The sequence below is a fragment of the Urtica dioica genome, chromosome 3 (genome assembly GCF_054948205.1).
Source record: "Urtica dioica subsp. dioica isolate 48M chromosome 3, U.dioica_male_clone48M_v1_H2, whole genome shotgun sequence".
Lineage (NCBI taxonomy): Eukaryota > Viridiplantae > Streptophyta > Magnoliopsida > Rosales > Urticaceae > Urtica > Urtica dioica.
In genome coordinates, this window is record NC_142758.1 from 32,825,315 (window position 1) to 32,846,125 (window position 20,811).

A 20,811-nucleotide genomic window follows, 5' to 3' on the forward strand; every position below is an offset into this window, starting at 1 on the left:
TCTATTTATAGGAGGCTAGGTGCCTTGGCCCTTGTTGGTGAATATTGTGGGAGAATGCTATGGATCGTGGAGTGATCAGTCTCACGTCCTCTGGCAGTTATTTGATCCCCCACTCTCTGTTATGAGAAGTGGGTGGTTATTTGTGCTATCCTCGGTATTAACCGTTGAGGTGAGCGTTTTGGTTATTTATTACACGTGTTTCATTGTCCGACTAGTCTTTTTCTCCTATTATCTTCTCTTCTCTTCAAAGTTCTGAGTAATAGGGTCCGTTCTTTGTTAATATGAACGTTCGTTCCTTAACCTTCATGAGCTCTCGGACATTTGGGTACGAACTCTAGTGCTGGATATCTCGATACTCGAAAAGCCGACTACATCGTTTGATCTCAGGGAATTCTATGAGTAACTACAATAAGTGTTGTAAATTAAGGGGCAATGAATGTCGCTCATGAGTCGGTATCTTGGTTTGGCTTTGAGATGAAAAAAAATAGGAATCTCCTTAGGATTTATGAGAATGAGTAAAGTTTTCTATGAGTCACCTTCAAACTGCCTAATTATGACATGTTATCGTCATTTTTAATACACGTGTATATATACCATGTTATGGGGAGTTTGTGTAAAATTAGAGCAAGTATAAGACTTGTTGTCATGTTGTTTTTTTGTTTCTAAAGTCGTCATACGAGTTTGTGTGCAGGTTCACGAAGTTGAGATTGGACAGAGTGTTAGAGGGTAGCTTCGAGGCCGAGAGGATGGAAGAGGCGTTGGCCTCAACTCCCACCGATATCAAGTTAATATGATTTACTGTTATATTTACCATAGAAACTAATGATTTACTCAATGATTAATATGATTTACTTTCAGATTTACTGTCCTCGATTGTTCATAGAAATAATTAATAAATCGTATTTACTGTTAGATTAACTAGTCCTTATCTATGATACTTTTCCTGTTAGATTAACTAGAAAATGTTATGGTTAATATGTAAATGTACCTAATAAAATTTACTATCGTTTTTGTTACGGTTAATAAGATTTACTATTGTTCTTGTTACGGTTAATAAGATTTACTGTTATTCTTGTTACGGTAAATAAGATTTACTATTGTTCTTGCTACGGTAAATAAGATTTATTGTTGTTCTTGTTACGGTAAATAAGATTTATTGTTGTTCTTGTTACGGTAAATAAGATTTATTGTTGTTCTTGTTACGGTAAATAAGATTTACTATTGTTCTTGTTACGGTAAATAAGATTTACTATTGTTCTTGTTACGGTAAATAAGACAAATAAGATTTACTGTAGTTTTTGTTATTGTTAATTAGATTTACAAATTTTTTTGTTATGGATGATATTATTTAGTATGATAGTTAATAATATTAACTTAAGGATATTATTGTAATATTGAAATGTTGTCATGATAAATTGATTATTTTCTTAAATATGTTAATAATTGGGTTATAATTTTAAAGTTGGGGTGTTATTTTGGCTAATAATTTAGTCGGTAAATCAGAAATCAGAATACCGTACAGAAATTTCAGCTAGTATATATAGAACAGAAAATAGGAACTTTCCAAGGAGTTTTAATTTTAAAGTGATGTTTCTCTCTCACTGATGTTAGACTACAAAAGAAATCACTTCTATCTGGGTGCAACGGTGGACAAGATACTTTACACTGCACGGCCTGGCTTTGGTAAACAAAATATGTGTAGAACCAACCACACCTGACAACTAGAGAAAACACACTTTATACTAATGCAGAAGACGAAGCTTTTGAAGACTTGATTTTGGTGCGTGTGATTGAGAAGAGCCAAATGTCTTGAATAGGCATAGAAGACGAACGTTTCAGATAAAGTAATCATGACTCATCAATGCTCGATTACAATACTTTTTCAAACGCATTAGTATGTTTAATGCTTAGTTACGTACAAACCCATTTAGGGTTTTTAAATGTACCATATGGGTGTGTCCAACACACCCACCTGGCCCGACGGAGCTAGCACAGTCGCAGCATCTGCTCGTTCATGTCACGTGGGAGTGGACTCATGTGCATCCTAGTCACTCTAAAAACTTGGGTCACTTTCAGAAACTCAAATCCTTAGTCGATAGAAATTTTATATATGCACTTTGGCAAAAACAATTTTGTTAAGGTTGTTCGAGCGAACCTGCAAGAAATTGTTCAAGATCCGAACTATTTACACTACATTGTTCTCTCATGCGAACAAAACAGAAAATTTCCTAACTTTTTATTTAGAATATAATGAGTATATATTATCGGATATTTGGTTTCCGATTCTGTGTGATTCGCGAGAGATTTGTGGATTGACGTGTTAAAGTTTATTGTGAGTCGAATTAGGTCATTCACTCTTGTTAGAAAAATTGACGCCGCCTTCAACCTTGAGCTAGTCTCTCTGCGTTGGAGATCTTTATTGACAATTAGCTCTTGGTTCTTGCGATTTCGGGATTACTGTCGTGATCAGAGTTTGTGAGTGCGTGTGTTTGCATTGACATATTTGATAATCTTCGGGATAAGATTGGGTGAAACATAGAAAGGGGTCTCTAATCTGAGGGGAGTTCGGATTTACATCGATTGAAGAAGTCAAAGATGGAGGTGTTTATAAGGGAGTCATCAAACTTAATATTCATATTCCTTTAACGATTTGATATAATGGATTGTTTTTATCCGGACGTATCATGCCCCCTTGAGTATGTGGTTTATCGCCGAACATGATTATCAATTCTCTCGTGTCATTTTCTGCTTTATGTTTGATTGTTTGTTTGTTTGTTTATCATCTTGTTTAAATCTACTTAAAAATAATCAATTATTCAACAAGTTATTTCACCCATTTGTTGAACAACTTTCTTATTCACGTAAGTAATTCTATGCACTATAAAATCAATTTTTATATTTGGGACTAATTGCATATTTATTCCCTTCACAACACTCAATTCTCTGTATGACATTGTGATGTTTTCAACAAACTCTTAGTTACAATTTTTCATTTCTCTTTGCTCCAATTTTGTAAAATAAATTCCCGAGTTTTTACATTTTAACTACGACGAACTATAAGATGGTTAAATCTGGTCATTTAGATCGATGGGGCCCACTTAAATTACTGCTCAACAAACAAACTAATCTGAAATTATAAATCCTCCATATCTTCATTATTTCAGACAAGATATCACAATGTGCCTGCAAGCAAGACTATCGTCGTAAAGTGTTCTCTATTACTTGATTAACAAAATCAAACACTTTTCCAAGAAATTTCAACAGTCGCTCTATACCTTTTTATTCTTTTTTTCTTTCCTGATCCGCGTGATCCTATGCATGTTTATTGTTTCGTGGCTAGCTATTAAATTTCTTTTTAGGTCAAGCAGAAAAGAAGGTAGTAATGGAAGGAAAAAGCAGACAATTGCCTATCAAAAAGAGAAACCAATATGATACGCCTTCAAAATATATTTAAGCAACATAGTCACGCACTTTGGTAACTCCCAATTCTATTGGAGGAATCAATTAAAGTTTTCATTTGTCGGATCAAGAAAAAGATCAACACATCTCGGACATTAAACACCACCACAGACAATATAAAAGTTGTACAGATCTGGTAGACGAAAAAAGAGAGATGAATGATCATAAATCACTCGTTTGGAGGTCAAATTTCTAAAGGCTTTTGCTTGTAGCACTACTGCCTACTTAGAAATGTTATTTAGTGCAACAAGGTTTAGTACGTACGGGATATATATTTATACCGAGCTCAATAAACTTCATTCAATTTGGTAAAAAAAAAAAAAAAAAAAAAAAAGCAACAGTATTTGTTACTATTTTGCTATTCGATTTAAGCAACTCAGAAACATTTTTCAATTTCATATTTTTTATTTAAAAAATTAATATTTTTTATTTAAAAATATATTTATTAATAAGTTCCTCAATATTATTCTATAGATCTTTTTATATTAAAAAATGGTTAATAATAAATAAAAATTATTTTAATATTATTAGATCTTAATTTTATTTAAATTATTTTTTTGTCGACGTATAGCTGGTATACATTAGTGAATTTTTAATCAGGAAAATTGATATTAATATTTTAATTAATTATGAAATGTTTGTTGGTAAATCTTGAGTGCAACTACTTTTGAGATACATAAAGTAAAAGTGAAATGAAAAAGAAAATATGAAAAGATTTAAAGAGGAAGAAAAGAAAGGAGTAGAAAATATGCCGGGTACAGAGACTGGGTACTAGATTTCACAGCGACGCATTATATATGAGGTTGATCATCTGGTAGTTTTGAGTGCAGCTACGTATAACATTTAATCAAGTTTGTGAAGTGTTACTCAAATAATCCGAAGCAACTAAAAGAGTCTTTGGAGTGCCGAGAACAATAGGAATCCAGACCGGAGTTCGAGTCAAATAGGCCCGAGAATTCATGAAAGATAAGGAACGTTACGTTCATAAGTCAAGAGCCCCTACCGAGCAGAACTTCAAAGAGAAGAGAAGCTGGTAGGTCAAAGACTAGTCAAAACAAAGAAAACACGTGTAAATAAACATAAACGAAATGCTCATTTCAACGGTTATGACCAAGGAAAGCACATAAAATAACTACCCACTAAACGCACAAAGAAAAAGCAGCGAAGTGGTAACCGTCAGAGACATGGAACTGATTACCCCACGTTATCAACACAGGACATCTATAAATAGCGGAAGAACTCAAGGAAGGAGAAAGAATTTTCTTACGAGCTAACTTGTCGTAGCTTTACTTCTACAATCTCCTTATATTTTACTTCCATGTACGAGATTCGTCTAAATTTTTGAAAAGTCTTGCCTAAACACTCAGCCTTCTCGGAATTCACGTTCCCGGAACTTAGTGCATTTCGTTAGATATTGTTGTACTAATTTTACAGGTCAACATTAAGTGAATCCAAATTATCAAATTAACGTAGTGGGTCCCAAATATGTTTGAGGTTCTATATATATTTGTGTGTGTGTGTATATATACATATATATATATATATATATATATATATATATATATATATATATATATATATATAGAGAGAGAGAGAGAGAGAGAGAGAGAGAGAGAGAGAGAGAGAGAGAAATTTTTGTGGTTGTTTGGAGTTGGTTGTGAAGTTTCACATGACCATACCAATTAGAAGTATAATCGGGTTGGATTGAACGATTTTTTTATATTTTATTTATCCGAATTGAGACAACAAGTTTAATTTTAAAACAAAATATATCCGATAGGAAAGTAAAATCAAACCAAACGAAACTAAACCAAATCAAACAAAAAATAATCGAGTAAGTTTGGGTTGATTTTTTGGGATAATTTTTATCGACACATGAATTTATGACTTGAATGAAATTATATATGTATATTATGTATCCTATGTCTTATCTTAAGAATGTTTATATACTAAAATAAAATTACCCACACTTTTACACTAACTATTTTTGTCATCCGGCTGATGAACTATAGAGAGAAAATTAAGAGTAAATTTGTGGGTCGCACCACATGGGATTGTGGATTCTACTCCATACCTTTTGTTGATGAATAATCTGGATGATAAATATCAGTTCTCTACTTTTAATAACCAAATCTTCATGTCTTAATAATTAATGAAGTTCCATGAGTATTATTTGATTTAATTGTAATATTATTAAAAAAAAAGATATGTATTTTTTTTACAATAGTTCATATTAACTATTTGCAATCTTAAAAAAAATTAAAAGGTTAATGTCATTTGGTTGGTTTGGTTCAACTCACTCTCACGACTATAAAAAACCAAACCAACCCAAACAAAACTTGCGGTTTGGGTTGGTTACCACCCAAACTTTTTCGGATTTCAATGATGCGGTTTAAAAAAGAGTGTGGTTCGATTTGAATGATTGGATTGTTTAGTCGGTACTTATAAACACTCTTAATACCAACTGCCAATGACGGTCGAAACCGATAAACTACTATCTTCTATCAATTTTCGGCTGATGATTTAAGGATATCGAGTTTTATAAAAACGCGAATTATGAGAAATACTAAGAGTATGAAAAATATAACTTAGCAAAGACATCCACAAAAGAAAAGACTAAAATATGCTTATGCAATAATAATATTCCGAATAATATAATGCTAAAATGCTCTGCAAACTCACCATGCTACATCAATATATATCGAGGGTTTGTCAATTAAGAAGCGAGAGCACGGATTATAGTGAGCTCTTCGTTAAGAAATAAGTATTGGGCGATGTGATCGTACACGGATGTAAGTGATGGTTTGTGACATGACAATCAATCTCAGTATGCTTGGTTCACTCATTAAAAATTGAATAACGAGCAATCTGAATATCACTATGATTATCAGTTTAATGTATAGAATGGTGGAGAGTAATTCCAAGATCAGTACGTAAGCAACACAACCAAAAAATCTCACATGTACTTGAGGCCATGGAACGATACTCAACTTTTGTAATATCTAGTTTCATACTCTTCAAGAAAGGAGAGAATCACCAAGTAAAACACAAATTCAATGATGTAGTTGCAATTCGTAGGATCACTAGCGCAATCAACATTAGCATTACAATAAGCTCAAAATTATAGTGATGACAAAGAGGGAAACAAGAGACTCTAAAATTGGGTGCCACTGTTGCGTTTTTACGCACACAAGTGCATGTGTTGCTCAAGTAATATAGTGAATTAAGTACGAGTGTCGATCCCATGAGAAAAAAGCAAAATTAACAATCAAATCAACTAGCACGAATTGAACTTAAAGAGAAGATGTAAAGATGTCACAAAGTTTTGAAAAGTTTAAAAACAATAAATAAGGAAAGCAAGAAAATTAAGGATATAAGCAATAAGAGAGGCTAAGGACCACGGCATCACGTGTTTATTCAACGGTTTGGATACACGAGTTTCACGCACAATCAAGAATCAACTCACTAAAACTTTGCTAATCATACTCACAAGCTAATATTGCTAAATATCTCTCGAGCATCTAACACCCTATGACAATATTAGGAAAATCTTCTCTCGATGTCAATCCCTAACAATGGCATGCATTAATATTAAGACAATTCACACAATTCTAAAGCAACCTAGCTATCTCTAGCCTAGGCATGCATCATACTAATTCAAACAAGGCACACTAACTACCTAATCTTTCTCAAGCATCAAGTTGAAATAAAATATCATGAACAAGGTAGCTAATATCGATCAAGCATTAAACGGATTTGAATTGAGCAAAGTAGTAGAGAATGAAAAGTGATCCAACGGCTCAGATTGACTCAAACTCCATGTTTTCTATTTTTGTCTCGGCGCACCTTGCGCCACGTGGTGGACATATTCGGGACTTCGCGTTCCGTGCAACGCACTCGGAGTTTTTTGATGTTCAAATCTCTTTACCTCGCGTTGCGAGGTAGACATTTCCACAACCTCACGGAACACGCAAGACGCTCGGGGATCAACTGGGGATGGATCGACATCGTGGCGCGAGGTTTCCATGTTCCTTGAATCCTCCTTCTTTTTGACTCGTTTTTGCTCTTGAATGCCTCGTTTTGTACAGATTTGCCCAAAGTATGATGAGAAACCCATTTTTGACCTGAAAACCCTCAAAACACACAAAAAAACCTTAAAACTACTCAAGAACAATCTCGGATTTAATCGGGACGATATAAGTTTTCTACGTACGACACACACCTATCAAATACCCTAAACTTAAACCGTCGCTTGTCCTAAAGCAACAAAACAATAAACACAAAATAAAATCACACAAAAGAAGTTACCTACGCTAAAATGGTAAATCTCAATGCATCGAGTAGAATCACCGACTCATACTTGTCTCAAATTTAAACCTATAGACTTACATCGACACATAAATCCATGGTTTTAAACTCTAAGTCAACTACCAAGTGTAAAAGAATCCATACAAGTTCGTGTTAGTTCAAGCCATTTGCAATGTTCTTTCAATTAGCTTTCGATTCCCAAGTCTCATAGCCCTTCCTATCCTATTAAGCAACAACACAAATCGATATATATGTATATATATATATATATATATATATATTTGAGAATTTAATCGATTCGACACACCATAAGCATTCTCTTCATCCCTGATCTCCACTAATGCGCACACGTCATCCGTAGATCATCAATAGGTCTTAAAGGCTTGTAATGTTTAGGCTTAGGTTCAGGTATGGAAAAGAATTTTTAGTGGCTTCAACATTAACCTTAGCGACTCTATCCTTACCACAACACAACCATCTCATAAAGTTCATTTACTCACTCATTTCCCAATGTTTTGAGAACATCTTGATTGCTTCGTCTTTCTTTCCCATATCCCCCAAACTTTGACTCAACTACAACCAATCTATCCAAATAAACATAGAACATCACGCCATAACTTAAAATACCTCAATTAAGCACACTTTTAAATTAACTTATAAATGATACGAAATACGGACGAATAAATCACCGGCGTGGTGTTTAATAATCTAACAAGCACATAGAGACTACTCGAAGTACATATCACAAAATTGAAAGAATTCACTCAAATATGTCACTCAAGAGTCGCTAAAGTTATCAGGGTTCTTTGTCGGATTTAAAAAATTATTGGCTCGGCTTTTTCTGACTAAGTAACGAGAGAGGAGAAAAATTTTCGGCTTTTTGTGAGTGGGTTATAATAGGATAACAATATTCCAGGTTGGATTTTTGGCTCGACGGGCTACTCCTAACGCATATGTCCTTCTCACTAGGTCAATGTGCACTCAATTTTGCCTCGATTAGGGATCTGAAGAGGTTCTTAGCATGTTCGTTGGTTATTTTCCGGAAATTGGATAGACTACTCCTCAAGGTTGTCTAAGTATCGAAACAACCATTATTCGGGCTTAAATGATAACATATGATTCAACAAGATTCTTTTTCACTCGGTAATTCACGAATTTTTACCCATGTCTACGGATTAAGACTATCCATATCATCGGCAAACATTTATCGAGTCAATTAAAGCACACAAAATACCAATTTCTACCAATTAACTACTAATGTACAAAAGTCCCCCGCAAGAAATACAATGGAAATGGTGCTTTCCTTGCAGGGGTTGCCGAGCTCCCTTACTCGTCCTCGTCGTGGTCGACATCATCCTTGGGTTTATATGGGTTGTAGCTACATGAATCCCATGAAGGGAATGCGGGGTATGGTGTCATAAGGTGTTGGAGATAGGCTGGGTAGCTTGGGGCGTCCAGGTAAATGGTTTGTTGATGTGCCATCCACATATTGTAGACATTTTGTTGAAACCCTCGCTCCCGTTGTCGCTCTCCGAAGTCATTGCGGAAGCTCCCTAAGGCGTTGTGGGTGTCGCCTAATCGAGAGTCAAGGCGATTTAACATGGTCATCATCTTGTCGTAGTTCTTCTCGTGCTCTCGATAGGTTGGGGCGCGATCCGGTTCATTGGGTGGTTCGAGAATGAGGGCATTTGTATCGCCTTGGTGTTACTCCAGGGCATTGATGAATCCTGCCCCGTCTGGATGCGCTTCTCCATGCTTCCATTGTCGGAACTTCATAATCTTTTCGGCATCAATAGGGTCCCCAAGACCAAGTCGAGCTTCATTGTGGATCATTTACAGCCCGCCTCTATGCACATTTCGGTGATGATTCCACCATGCCTGAGTGTCACTTTGGTGTCGCGGTTGGCGCAGAAAATGATTCGCTCCTTAATTACCTTCCCAATGTTGATCTTTTTGCCAGTTACGGTGCATGTGAAAAGGGCGAGGTGGAGAAGGTCCACGTGCTCTCTCTTGCATGGGAGGAGCGTCGATCATATGAAATGTTGCCACACCTTGGCATATCGATTGAGATCAGAGATGGCTAGGAAGTTGGGGACGACTTGCCCACGCACTCTCTTTGTTCGGTATTGGGATCCAGGGTGTGCGAGCAAGTGAATCCACTCCTCCTATTATGGGTGCAAGAGGAGTGGTGCATGTTGTCAATGGTGCCCACAAGAAGAGTTGTAGTCTTTATATTGTACATTTGATGTAATAAAGTCTCATGAAGACTCTTGCTTGTAATTGCTTATTCATTAATAAAAAGTTGAAACGTTCATTAATTCTTCCTTGTCTGTTTGAAGCTTTTGATAAAACATTAGTCTTTAGTCCATAAACAAACTAAACAACTTACGAAGAGACAAATGTAGATTTGCATGAACAAACTCTTCGTAGTTTGCTTAAAACGATATATTCGCAATCTAAGGGTCAAAGGACTATTGACCTCAGTACGATTGTTAGGAGAATCTATGATGTCTGGTTATGGGGCATTGAGAGTTGGAGACTCTATAGTTCTTCTAGGTATCTTCCGAAGGTACTGAATTGACCAGTGCACTTCTAGAGACAAGAGAAGAACAAACCATTTAACCTCTTATGTCTCGAAGTTACTACGCATGAATTGCATCGTGCTTACCTTAATCCTGAAATGAGACATGCCATTTCACACCTTACGTATTCTCATTTGAGAAAGTCAGAGTTCGGACTCACTATGTGATTCCGAACAGGGCCTATTGGTGAAGTACTAAGTTGTGAGAATGTCATGAGTAACTTTGTGAAGTTCTCATAGATATGGAATTCATGTACAAGATTGCTGAAATGCAATGTATATCACCTCATGCTTTGTTCCTTGGAGTGTGAATAAATGAACTGGCCAGTGTTCAAATTGAGTCCAGACTCTTTTGGATGAAACAATGTGACTTGTTAGCTCCTCGTCAATACATTGTTTTTAACTTATTCACAAGCGACAAAGGAGTTGAGGAAATAACAGCTAGAAGGGTAAAATGGTAATTTTGTAAATCCCGACTAGCTGATGATATTCTTGAAGGGTAAACACTAATAATATTCCGAGGATCCACTCATTACAATTAGGTTGAATTCTTGAGTAGAAAATAAATTCATTTGAACCGAGAGATTTTCAGTGTCAACTCTTTAGTGGAGTCAGTTCGCATTAAGCTAAACTTGGAAAAAGTTTTGTGAACTTTTGAGTCCAAGTGTTTAGCTCAAGCTTTGTTTATTTGGATCCATGAGGTCACTGTCACGAATCACATCGAGTAGGAATAGTTAAACTGGAAGCTAAGTCAAAACAAGAACGAAAATTGTCGAAAGGGTAATTTTGTCTTTTGAGACATAGGATGAAATGAATGTCAATAAATTTTTTTGACTTGGTCATTTGATGACAAGTAACACTCGGCCAAAATTAGTCTTATTGGGCTTTGTGGATTAATTTCATTTCATAAGAATTTTATTGAAAATTCTTAATGGGCCTTTTTCATGTTGTCATGAATAAATGGAAAAGCTTCTAGAAGCCTTTTCTAGACAATATGGGCGCCGAACATACCCAAAGAAAGAGAGAATATTTTGTGCATGAATGTATCAAGATACTTGCCAAAAGAAAAAGAGGAAACAAATTTGCATATGGATGCACTAAGGGAATCGGCCAAGTGAGAAAAAGGCAAGGCAATGAACAAAAAAGGAAACAAATCCAAGCCTTCTAGAAGGCTGCCTTGGCCGCCCAAATGAAAGAGGTAATAAGGCTATATTTCTCATGAATATGTGATATTCTATAGAAGAGGAAATTACCTTATTGAAGGCAAAGCCTCTCCTATAAATAGGAGCCTCATTCCACACATTTCATTCATCCAAGTTTAAGAGATTTGAGAGACTCTCTCTCTACAACTTGGCCGATCCTCTCTCTCTCTCTCTAGTTAATTTTTCGATTTTTTGTTTTGGCACCTAGGTCCTCATTTGACCTAGTGTTTATCTCTGCGACTTCAATACTTGTTCTTAAGTCGTAGTGTTTAAAAGTGCCCACACACTAATTCCTATTCTCTCGAGTGATTTAGTTATAGAAACTTTCGTGGTTGCTCGAGTTGCCGAGGAAGGAAGAGAGACGTGCTGCGAGGGAGACGAACGTTGCAACATTTTCCAAAAGCTTCTCAACATTCAAGCTTCTAAAAAGGTTAGTAATCTTTTATGCTCATATTAGTTTTTAATTACATGTGCTTGCTCTTTGTCTAGGTTAGTAAAAACTGTTTTACTTGAAAAAGAAAATTTTTAAAATTCTGCCGCTTAACGAAGCGTTAAACTTTTTCTTAAACCCTAGATCATTCCAACAAATGGTATTAGAGCTATGGTCAAAGATATGCATGTACATGTATTTAAAAATATGAGCTTGAAAATCGTTTTCGAAAGTTTACTACTTTTGTGACAAGTTAGAATTGTTATCTTAGATTTTTTTTTTAATTTATTGCTCTTGCCTTTAAATTAAAAATCATGTTGATTTTCTATGAGTTTGGGATGTTATTAAAACACATTAGAATCAGTTCCAAAAGTTTTTAATTTTTTATATTGAAAAACGTGTTTGAAGAATTTTTACCTTGTTGTCTTGAAGTGGTAGTGAAGAACACACAAAGGCAATACAAGGAATGAAGAAGAAATCCAAACAATATGATGAACAATGAATTTAACGTGTTGTTTTATGTGTTGTGATGCCGAAAATCTCGAAAATGTGGTATTGGTTCTTCAGAAAATCAGAGAGGAGGATCACGAGAGTGAAATTCGAGTAACCTGCCCTTTAAATGCTGGAAAAATTCGGGGCCTCGCGGTGTGAGATCCATGGGTCACGCCGCATGGTAGCAGATTTCACAACTGTGCGTTCTGCGCATGTTGCTCGGAGATGAAAATTTATGAAAGTTGCGCCTGCGCGCCGCACGCTAAGGGTCTCGCGGCGCGGAGTAGCGGAAATTTTCACCCTTTTTTTTATAAAATTTAAAGAAAATTAAAAAAAAAGATAAAAACAAATCAAAACACAAGGAAAAAGTCTAAAACACTGGTTGCCTCCCAAAAAGTGCTTTAGTTAACGTCATTAGCATGACGGGTTACCACTTTAGATGACTAGACGAGGTCGAGGTAGGCCACCACTTTCTCGCTTTCGAACATTGCTCCGAAATATGGCTTCGCGCGCTGCCTGCTCACTTTGAATCTTTCTCCGCTTACACTCCCAATCTCGAACGTTCCCGACGGTAAGGCTTGTGTGACTTTGAATGGTCTGGACCACTGTAACTTGAGCTTTTCGGGGAAGAGTGTCAACCAGAAGTTGTAGAGGAGAACTTGTTGTCCCGGTCGGATCTCCTTGGGCTTGATGTGCTTGTCGTGACACGAATTGGTCCTCTCATTGTAAATCATCGCGTTCTCGTACGCCTCTCGTCGGAGTTCGTCTAGCTCGTTGAGTTGGAAGAGCCTTTGCTTTCTCGTGGCTTTGTGGTCGAAGTTGAACGTCTTCATCGCCCATAGTGCCTTATGCTCGAGTTCCACCAGAAGATGACATGCTTTGTCGTAGACGAGTCGATATGGAGACATTCTAATCAGCGATTTGAAGGCCGTTCGGTATGCCCATAATGCATCCTCGAACTTGTGAGACCAATCTTTGAGAGGGCTTCCCACCATCTTTTCCATAATTTTCTTGATTTTGCGGTTTGAGACTTCGGCTTCTCCGTTGGATTGAGGATGGTAAGTGAGGGCTTTCCGGTGTGCGACGTTATACTTGGCAAGGAGAGCGATCAATTGGCAATTGCAAACATGTGAGCCTCCATCGCTTATGATTGCTCGGGTAGTGCCATGGTGCGTGAAGATGTTGTGCTTGAGGAAATTGAGCATCACCTTCCTATCGTTTGTTAGAGACGCCTTTGCCTCGACCCACCATGACACGTAATCGACCGCAAGGAGGATGTATTTGTATCCGTACGAGAATGGGAATGGTCCCATGAAATCGATCTCCCACACATTGAACGGCTCTATCTCCACAATGTTCTTCAACGACATCTCGTTCCAGTTCAAGATGTTCCCCATGATTTAGCACCTATCGCACGATGCAACAAATTTTCTGCAATCCCGGATTAGATTGAGCAAAAAAAAACCACATTGAAGTACCTTTGCTCCTGTGCGATCGGGCCCGTAATGTCCTCCGCATCCTAAAGTGTGGCAATGAATGAGCACGGAGAGTATCTCATCGTCGGGCACACATCTTTGCATTACCGAGTCTGCACAATGCCAGTATAAGATAGGCTCTTCCCAATTGTAACGGCGCACGTCGAAGAGGAACTTCTTTCGGCGTTTATAATAGTAATATGGAGGTATTTTGTTGCACGCCAAGTAGTTGATAATGTCAGCGTACCATGGTGGTGAAATTCCCTCCGAGCCTAGCACCTTCTCGTCCCTAAAGTCGTCGTTGTTGAGCATGCGATGGTCGGGGACATGTGAGAGGTCTTCTAGGCGTGAGAGATGATTGGCGACGAGGTTCTCTGTTCCTTTCTTGTCTTTGATTTCCTCGTCAAACTCTTGGAGGAGAAGCACCCACCGGATAAGTCGAGGTTTTACATCCTTCTTGGCCATCAAATACCGGATTACGGCGTGATTGGTGTAGTGTTCACAATCCTCCGCCAATACAAAATGATACTCAACCCCAACAAGTGCGTGTTCGGGGTTGAATCCGGGAAATTCCTAGGATATATCGTCAGCCGACGAGGGATAGAGGCGAATCCAAAAAATATCAAGGCACTCCTTGAAATGAAGTCCCCGAGACGAATAAAAGAAGTGCAAAGCTTGACTGGTCAGATTGCTGCTTAGACGCGCTTTGTGTCGAAAGCAACCGACAAATGTCAACCGTTCTTCAAAGCTCTGAAGAAAACGGACGACTTTGAGTGGACTAATGATTGCGAAAAAGCCTTTCAAGAGATGAAGGCTTACTTCGAGTCCCCACCATTTCTCTCCAAACCAAAACAGGGCGATGTGCTATACGTATACCTCACCGTCTCTGAAAGAGCCGTAAGCGCCGTTCTTGTTCGCAAACAAGATAGGGTCCAATGGCCAATCTACTATGTGAGCAAAGCCTTACTTGATGCGGAGAAGCACTATACCGAGATAGAGAAACTTTCTCTGGCTCTCGTGACGGCAGCTAAAAAGCTGCGTCTGTATTTCCAAGCTCACCATATCGTAGTGCGAACTAAGCACCCGATCGGTAAAGCTCTTCAAAAGGGAACATCGACTCGCATGGCAATCTGGTCCCAAGAATTGAGCGAGTACGGGATTGAGTTCGACCCAAGAGCAGCTATAAAGGATCAGGTCTTAGCCGACTTTGTGGCAGAATTCTCCTACACTCCCGATATGGGAAGAGCGGAAAATGACTTAACCGATAACGCGATGATGCAAAAGAGAAAGGTTGACCCAACGGGTCCCATCTGGGAGTTACACGTAGACGGAGCATCTAATCCTCAGGGGGCTGGCGCCAGAATCATTTTGACTAACCTCGACGGGGAAAATTTACGATACGCCCTCCACTACGGCTTCCAAGCCTCCAATAATGAGGCCGAATATGAGGCCTTCCTTGTTGGGATAGAGCTAGCGCAGAAGCTCGGTGCAAAGAACCTGCGGATACAATGCGATTCGCAGTTGATCGTAAACTAGGTTAAAGGAGATTACACTGCCAAGGAGCCTAATATGTTCACCTACCCGAGAGAAAAAAATTCAGTGGATGACGCACTAGCTCGCCTCAGATCCGGCATCGACGAAGATGGATTGGGAACCGTCCATATTGAGTTTCTTCCACGGCCATCCGTCTCCCGAGACGAAGTCGAAACTATAGAGGATGTGTCTCTGCCAACTTGGATGGACCCAATTATCGAGTTCCTATGAAATACACGAGGGCTTCTGTGGGAACCACGCTGCTGGAATCTCGCGCTCAAAGCGCTTAAACAAGGCTATTTTTGGCCTACCATGAGAAAGATGCATGTGAATGGGCGAGGCGCTGCGACAAGTGCCAAAACTTCTCCGAAATCCTGAGATAGCCGCCGACCCCACTGAGCAGCATCATTGTTCCGCGTGGACATCATTTTCCCTAGAACGCCAAGACAATACGAGTACGCCATAATCGCCATAGACTACTTCACCAAGTGGGTAGAAGCCGAGCCGCTCGCCAAAATAACCGAAGAAAATACGACGAACTTCATTTGGAAAAGCATCATATGCAGGCATGGCATCCCTATCTCGATTGTGACCGACAATGGAACACTATTCGACAACGCACGAGTAAGAGATATCTGCGATCAACTAAAGATCAGTAAGACATTCTCCTCGCCACATCATCCGCAGGCCAATGGCCAGGTTGAAGCAGTCAACAAGACTATTAAGAGCAATCTTAAAAGAAGTTTGAAGATTAAAAAAGGCGCCTGGTCCGAACTCCAAGATCAAAACACGAACCTTTTCCACCGAAAGCCTCATACTCAGGCGGGTGTTTTAGAATACCCAAGTGCAAGGCGCCGACATCCTCGACCCGAACTGGGAAGGACCTTACAGAGTCCGCAAAGTCATACATGACGGGACCTACTACATCGAACACGCGGACAGGACCCCGATCCGTCACCCGGGGAATGCGGAACACTACAGGCAGTACTAGCAATAGCTAATAATTCCCCCATTTTATTGCTTTAATTTACCATATTCAATAAGGCCTGCGAGCCAATGTTTTATGATTTTTAATTTTTCGCAATCATAATAAAGTTCGAGGTTTCTCTTTCAAAATCCGCATTATAAAAGTTTTCAGGTTATCAAAAGTAAAACTTATGACCAAAAAAACATGGGGGCTAGCAACAATAAGGAAATCCTCAAGAAAACACGCTCCACAATAAAAATAAAGTCCCAACCCGAACACAAACGGGAAAAAGGACCCTAAGACGCATGCATGGCGTACGTAAGAGGCCTACATGGTGCAACCAAGTCGTCCCCCGCGACGCACCTAAGACGCCTACATGGCGCACCTATGATGCCTACATTGCGCACCTAAGATGCCTACGTGGCGCACGCAAGACGCCTACATGACGCAACCAAGTCGTCCCACGCGACGCACCTAAGATACCTACATGGTGCACCTAAGAGTCCTACATGGCGCACCTAAGATGCCTACATGGCCAACGTAAGACGCCTACATGGTGCAACCAAGTCGTCCCACGCGATGCACCTAAGACGCCTACATGGCGCACATAACACGCCTACATGGCGCAGCCAAGTCGTCCCTCGCGACGCAACTAAGACGCCTACATGGCGCACGTAAAATGCCTATATGGCGTACCTAAGACGCCTACATGGTGCACGTAATATGCATACATGGCGCACCCAAGTCGTCCCTCGCGACGCACCTAAATCGCCTACATGGCGCACCTAAGATGCCTACATGGTGCACCTAAGACCCCTAAATGGTGAACGTAAGACGCCTACATGGCACAACCAAGTCGTCCCCCGCGACGCACCTAAGACACCTACATGGCGCACGTTAGACGCCTACATGGCGCAACCAAGTCATCCCTCGGGAGCACCTAAGACGCCTACATGGCGCACGTAAGACGCCTACATGGCACACCTAAGACGCCTACACGGTGCACTTAAGACGCCTACATGGCGCAACCAACTCATCCCTCGCGACGCACCTAAGACGTCTACATGGTGCACCTGAGACGCCTACATGGTGCACCTAAGACGCCTACATGGCGCACGTAAGACGCCTACATGGCGCAACCAAGTCGTCCCTCACGACGCACCTAAGATGCCTACATGGTTCACGAAAGACGCCTACATAATGCAACCAAGTTGTCCCTCGCGACGCACCTAATACACCTATATGACGCACCTAAGACACCTACATGGCGCGCGTACGACACCTAAATGGCGCAACCAAGTCATCCCTCGCGACGCACCTAAGACGCCTACATGGCGCATCAAAGTCGTCCCTCTCGACGCACCTAAGACGCCTACCTGGTGCACCTAAGATGTTTACATGGCGCACCCAAGATGCCTACATGAAGCATGTAAGACACTTACATGGCGCAACCAAGTCGTCCCTCGCGACGCACCGAAGATGCCTTTATGGCGCACGTAAGATACCTACATGGCGCAACCAAGTCTTGCCTCACGATGCACCAAAGATGCCTACATGGCGCACCTAAGACGGCTACATGGTGCACCTAAGATGCCTATGTGGTGCATGTAAGACACCTACATGGCACAACCAAGTCGTCCCTCACGACGCACCTAAGACGCCTACACAGCGCATGTAACACGCCAACATGGCGCAACCAATTCGTCCTTCGCGACTCACCTAAGACGCCTACATGGCGCACCTAAGATGCCTACATGGTGCACGAAGACGCCTACATGGCGCAACCAAGTCGTCCCTCGCGATGCACCTAAGACGCTTACATGGCGCACCTAAGATGCCTACATGGCGCACCTTAGATGTCTACATGGCGCTACTAAGTCGTCCCTCACGATGCACCTAAGACGCCTTCATGGCACACGTAAGATGACTACATGGCGCAACCAAGTCGTCCCTGGCGACGGACCTAAAACGCCTAGATGGCGCACCTAAGATGCCTACATGGCGCGTATAAGACGCCTATATGGCGCAACAATGTCGTCCCTTGCGAAGCGCCTAAGACGCCTACATGGCACACCTAAGATGCCTACCACTACTACAAATGTTGAATTCTACAACCCATATTCTACAACGCTTACGGCTAAGTGTTGTAGAAACTGGAGATTTTACAACACTAAAAATAAGTGTTGTTGAAACTAAGTGCTTCTACAACGCTTATGGCTAAGCGTTGTAGAAGCTTTGTGTTTCTACAACGCTTATGGCTAAGCGTTGTAGAAGCTTTGTGTTTCTACAATGCTTATGGCTAAACATTGTAGAAGCTTGGTGTTTCTACAACGCTTACTATAAGTATCGTAGAAGCTTGGTGTTTCTACAACACTTACTATAAGTGTTGTAAAATTTCATCATATTTCCGATCTCCCACAACGCTTAGACTATCCGTTGTAGAAGCCTCACCACGGCGACGTGTTTTTCTCACCGAGGCGAGAAATTTCTACAACAGATAATCTAAGCGTTGTAGGATTAGTGAAATTTAATGGACTTCGCGGCGGCGAGAATCCTTCTTCGCCGCGGCGAGAACCTTCTACAACGGATATCTCAATTGTAGAAGGTTCTCGCCGCGCAAAGAAGGATTCTCGCCGCGGTGAGAAGAGTTCCAGAAAGCCTTTTTTGGAGAAGATATTCATGCCGCAGGGAAGGCTATCTGTCGCCGCGGCGAGAAAATTCTTGGCTTACTTTATAGTAGTCTTGCCGCGGCGAGAAATAGTCTTCGCTGCGGCGAGAGTTCTACAACGCTTACTCTAAGCGTTGTATAAGCGTTTTAAAACCTAAAAATTTAAATTTTTTCAAAAGTCCCCCCGAATTTCAGACTTAGTCAATGTTTCTTCTTCATTCTTCATTGTTCTTCTTCTCCATTCTTCGTTGTTCTTCATTCGTCTTCTCCACCCTCTATCTCTCTCTCTCTCTCTCTCTCCGCCTTTACTCTTCTTCTCCGCCCTCACCCTCTCTCCGCCTTCACTTATCTTTCTCTCTTTGCCCTCACTTCTCTCTGTCCGCCCTCACTATCTTCTTCTCCTCCCTCACTCTCTCTCCGCCATTACTATTCTTCTCCGCCCCCACAAACCTACAAAACCCAAACCTCAAACCAACAAAAGCCACAACCACAAACCCATAAACTCCTCCATCACGTCAAACTCACACAAGCCTAGGCATCTCCGTCGACAACTCAGACTCTCTCTTTCTTCCACGCCTCCATGCTCCTCATCTACACTCCGGGTTAGTTTTTGGTTGAGAGGATGGATTGATATAATTTAGGTTGAAACACCATATTTGTTTGATACTTTGTTGGAATTTAGTTTGCATTTGATATTTAGTTGGAATTGTGTTTCTTAGATTTCATGTCGTCCACTACTACTAGTTGTAGCGGTAACGGTAAAAGAAAAACTAGAAGACAACCTCAAAATATACATCGCCGCGACAAGAATTGGGACATAACCCAAATAATTCTGGCCGCGGCGGTGTATATTTTTCGCCACGGCGAGATAGTTCTACAAGAGATATCTTATCTGTTGTAGAATACCTCGCAGCGGTGAGAAATATACATCGTCTTGTTCTCGAGTCGTCGTGTTTAAAAGTACCCACACACTAATTCCTTTCTTTGTCGAGTGATTCTTGTGATAGAAACTTTCGTGGTAGCTCAAGTTCCCGAGGAAAGAAGAGAGACGTGCTGCGAGGGGAGACAAATGTTTCAACCTTCTGAGGGCTTCTCAACGTTCAAGCTTCTCAAAGGTTAGTAAACATTTGATGCTCATTTATAGTTTTTATTTACATGTACTTGCTCTTTGTCTAGGTTAGTAAAATCGTTTTACTTGTTTTAAAGAAAATTTTTAAATTCCGCCGCTTGCTTGAAGCGTTAAACTTTTTCTTAACCCTAGATCAATTCCAACAAATGGTATCAGAGCTATGGTCAAAGATATGCATGTACATGTAATTACAATTATGAGCTTGAAAATCGTTTTCGAAAGTTTACTAATTTTGTGACAAGTTAGAATTGTGTTCTTAGATTTTTTTTAATTTATTGCTCTTGGCTTTGAATTAAAAATCATGTTGATTTTATATGAGTTTGGGATGTTATTAAAACACATTAGAATCAGTTCTCAAAGTTTTATTTTTTTATATTGAAAAACGTGTTTTTAAGTTTGAGAAATTTTCGAGTAAATTTTGTGACTAGTTATCTAGTCTTTCTAGTTTCTTTTATTTACTTGATTCGTTTTATGCTTGTTGTTATTTCTTTTATACCATGGTATTACCTTGTTAATAAAACATAAATGAAAGCTTTAACAACTTCCTAAAACGTTCTGTTACACTCG

General features: G+C 39.8%; 2 protein-coding genes across 2 annotated transcripts; one reads left to right on the forward strand and one right to left on the reverse strand.

Moving 5' to 3' along the window:
- Positions 1-12,915: 12,915 nt before the first annotated feature.
- LOC149402610 (uncharacterized) lies at positions 12,916-13,869 on the reverse strand. The gene has a single exon (XM_089608458.1). The coding sequence runs from the start codon at positions 13,867-13,869 to the stop codon at positions 12,916-12,918; it is 954 nt and encodes a 317-aa protein (XP_089464584.1).
- Positions 13,870-14,754: 885 nt separating this feature from the next.
- On the forward strand, positions 14,755-15,483 carry LOC149402611 (uncharacterized). The gene is made up of 2 exons (XM_089608459.1): positions 14,755-15,037; positions 15,275-15,483. Exons 1-2 carry the CDS (start codon positions 14,755-14,757, stop codon positions 15,481-15,483), a joined length of 492 nt encoding a protein of 163 aa, XP_089464585.1.
- Positions 15,484-20,811: the final 5,328 nt, after the last annotated feature.

Excerpts from the sequence above, each read along its gene's own strand:
- LOC149402610 (XM_089608458.1), bottom strand. The coding sequence starts at position 13,869 with ATGGGGAACATCTTGAACTGGAACGAGATGTCGTTGAAGAACATTGTG.
- LOC149402611 (XM_089608459.1), top strand. The coding sequence starts at position 14,755 with ATGAAGGCTTACTTCGAGTCCCCACCATTTCTCTCCAAACCAAAACAG. Across the intron at positions 15,038-15,274 it reads GCGAACTAAGCACCCGATCG|ACGGAGCATCTAATCCTCAG; the intron begins GTAAAGCTCTTC and ends AGTTACACGTAG.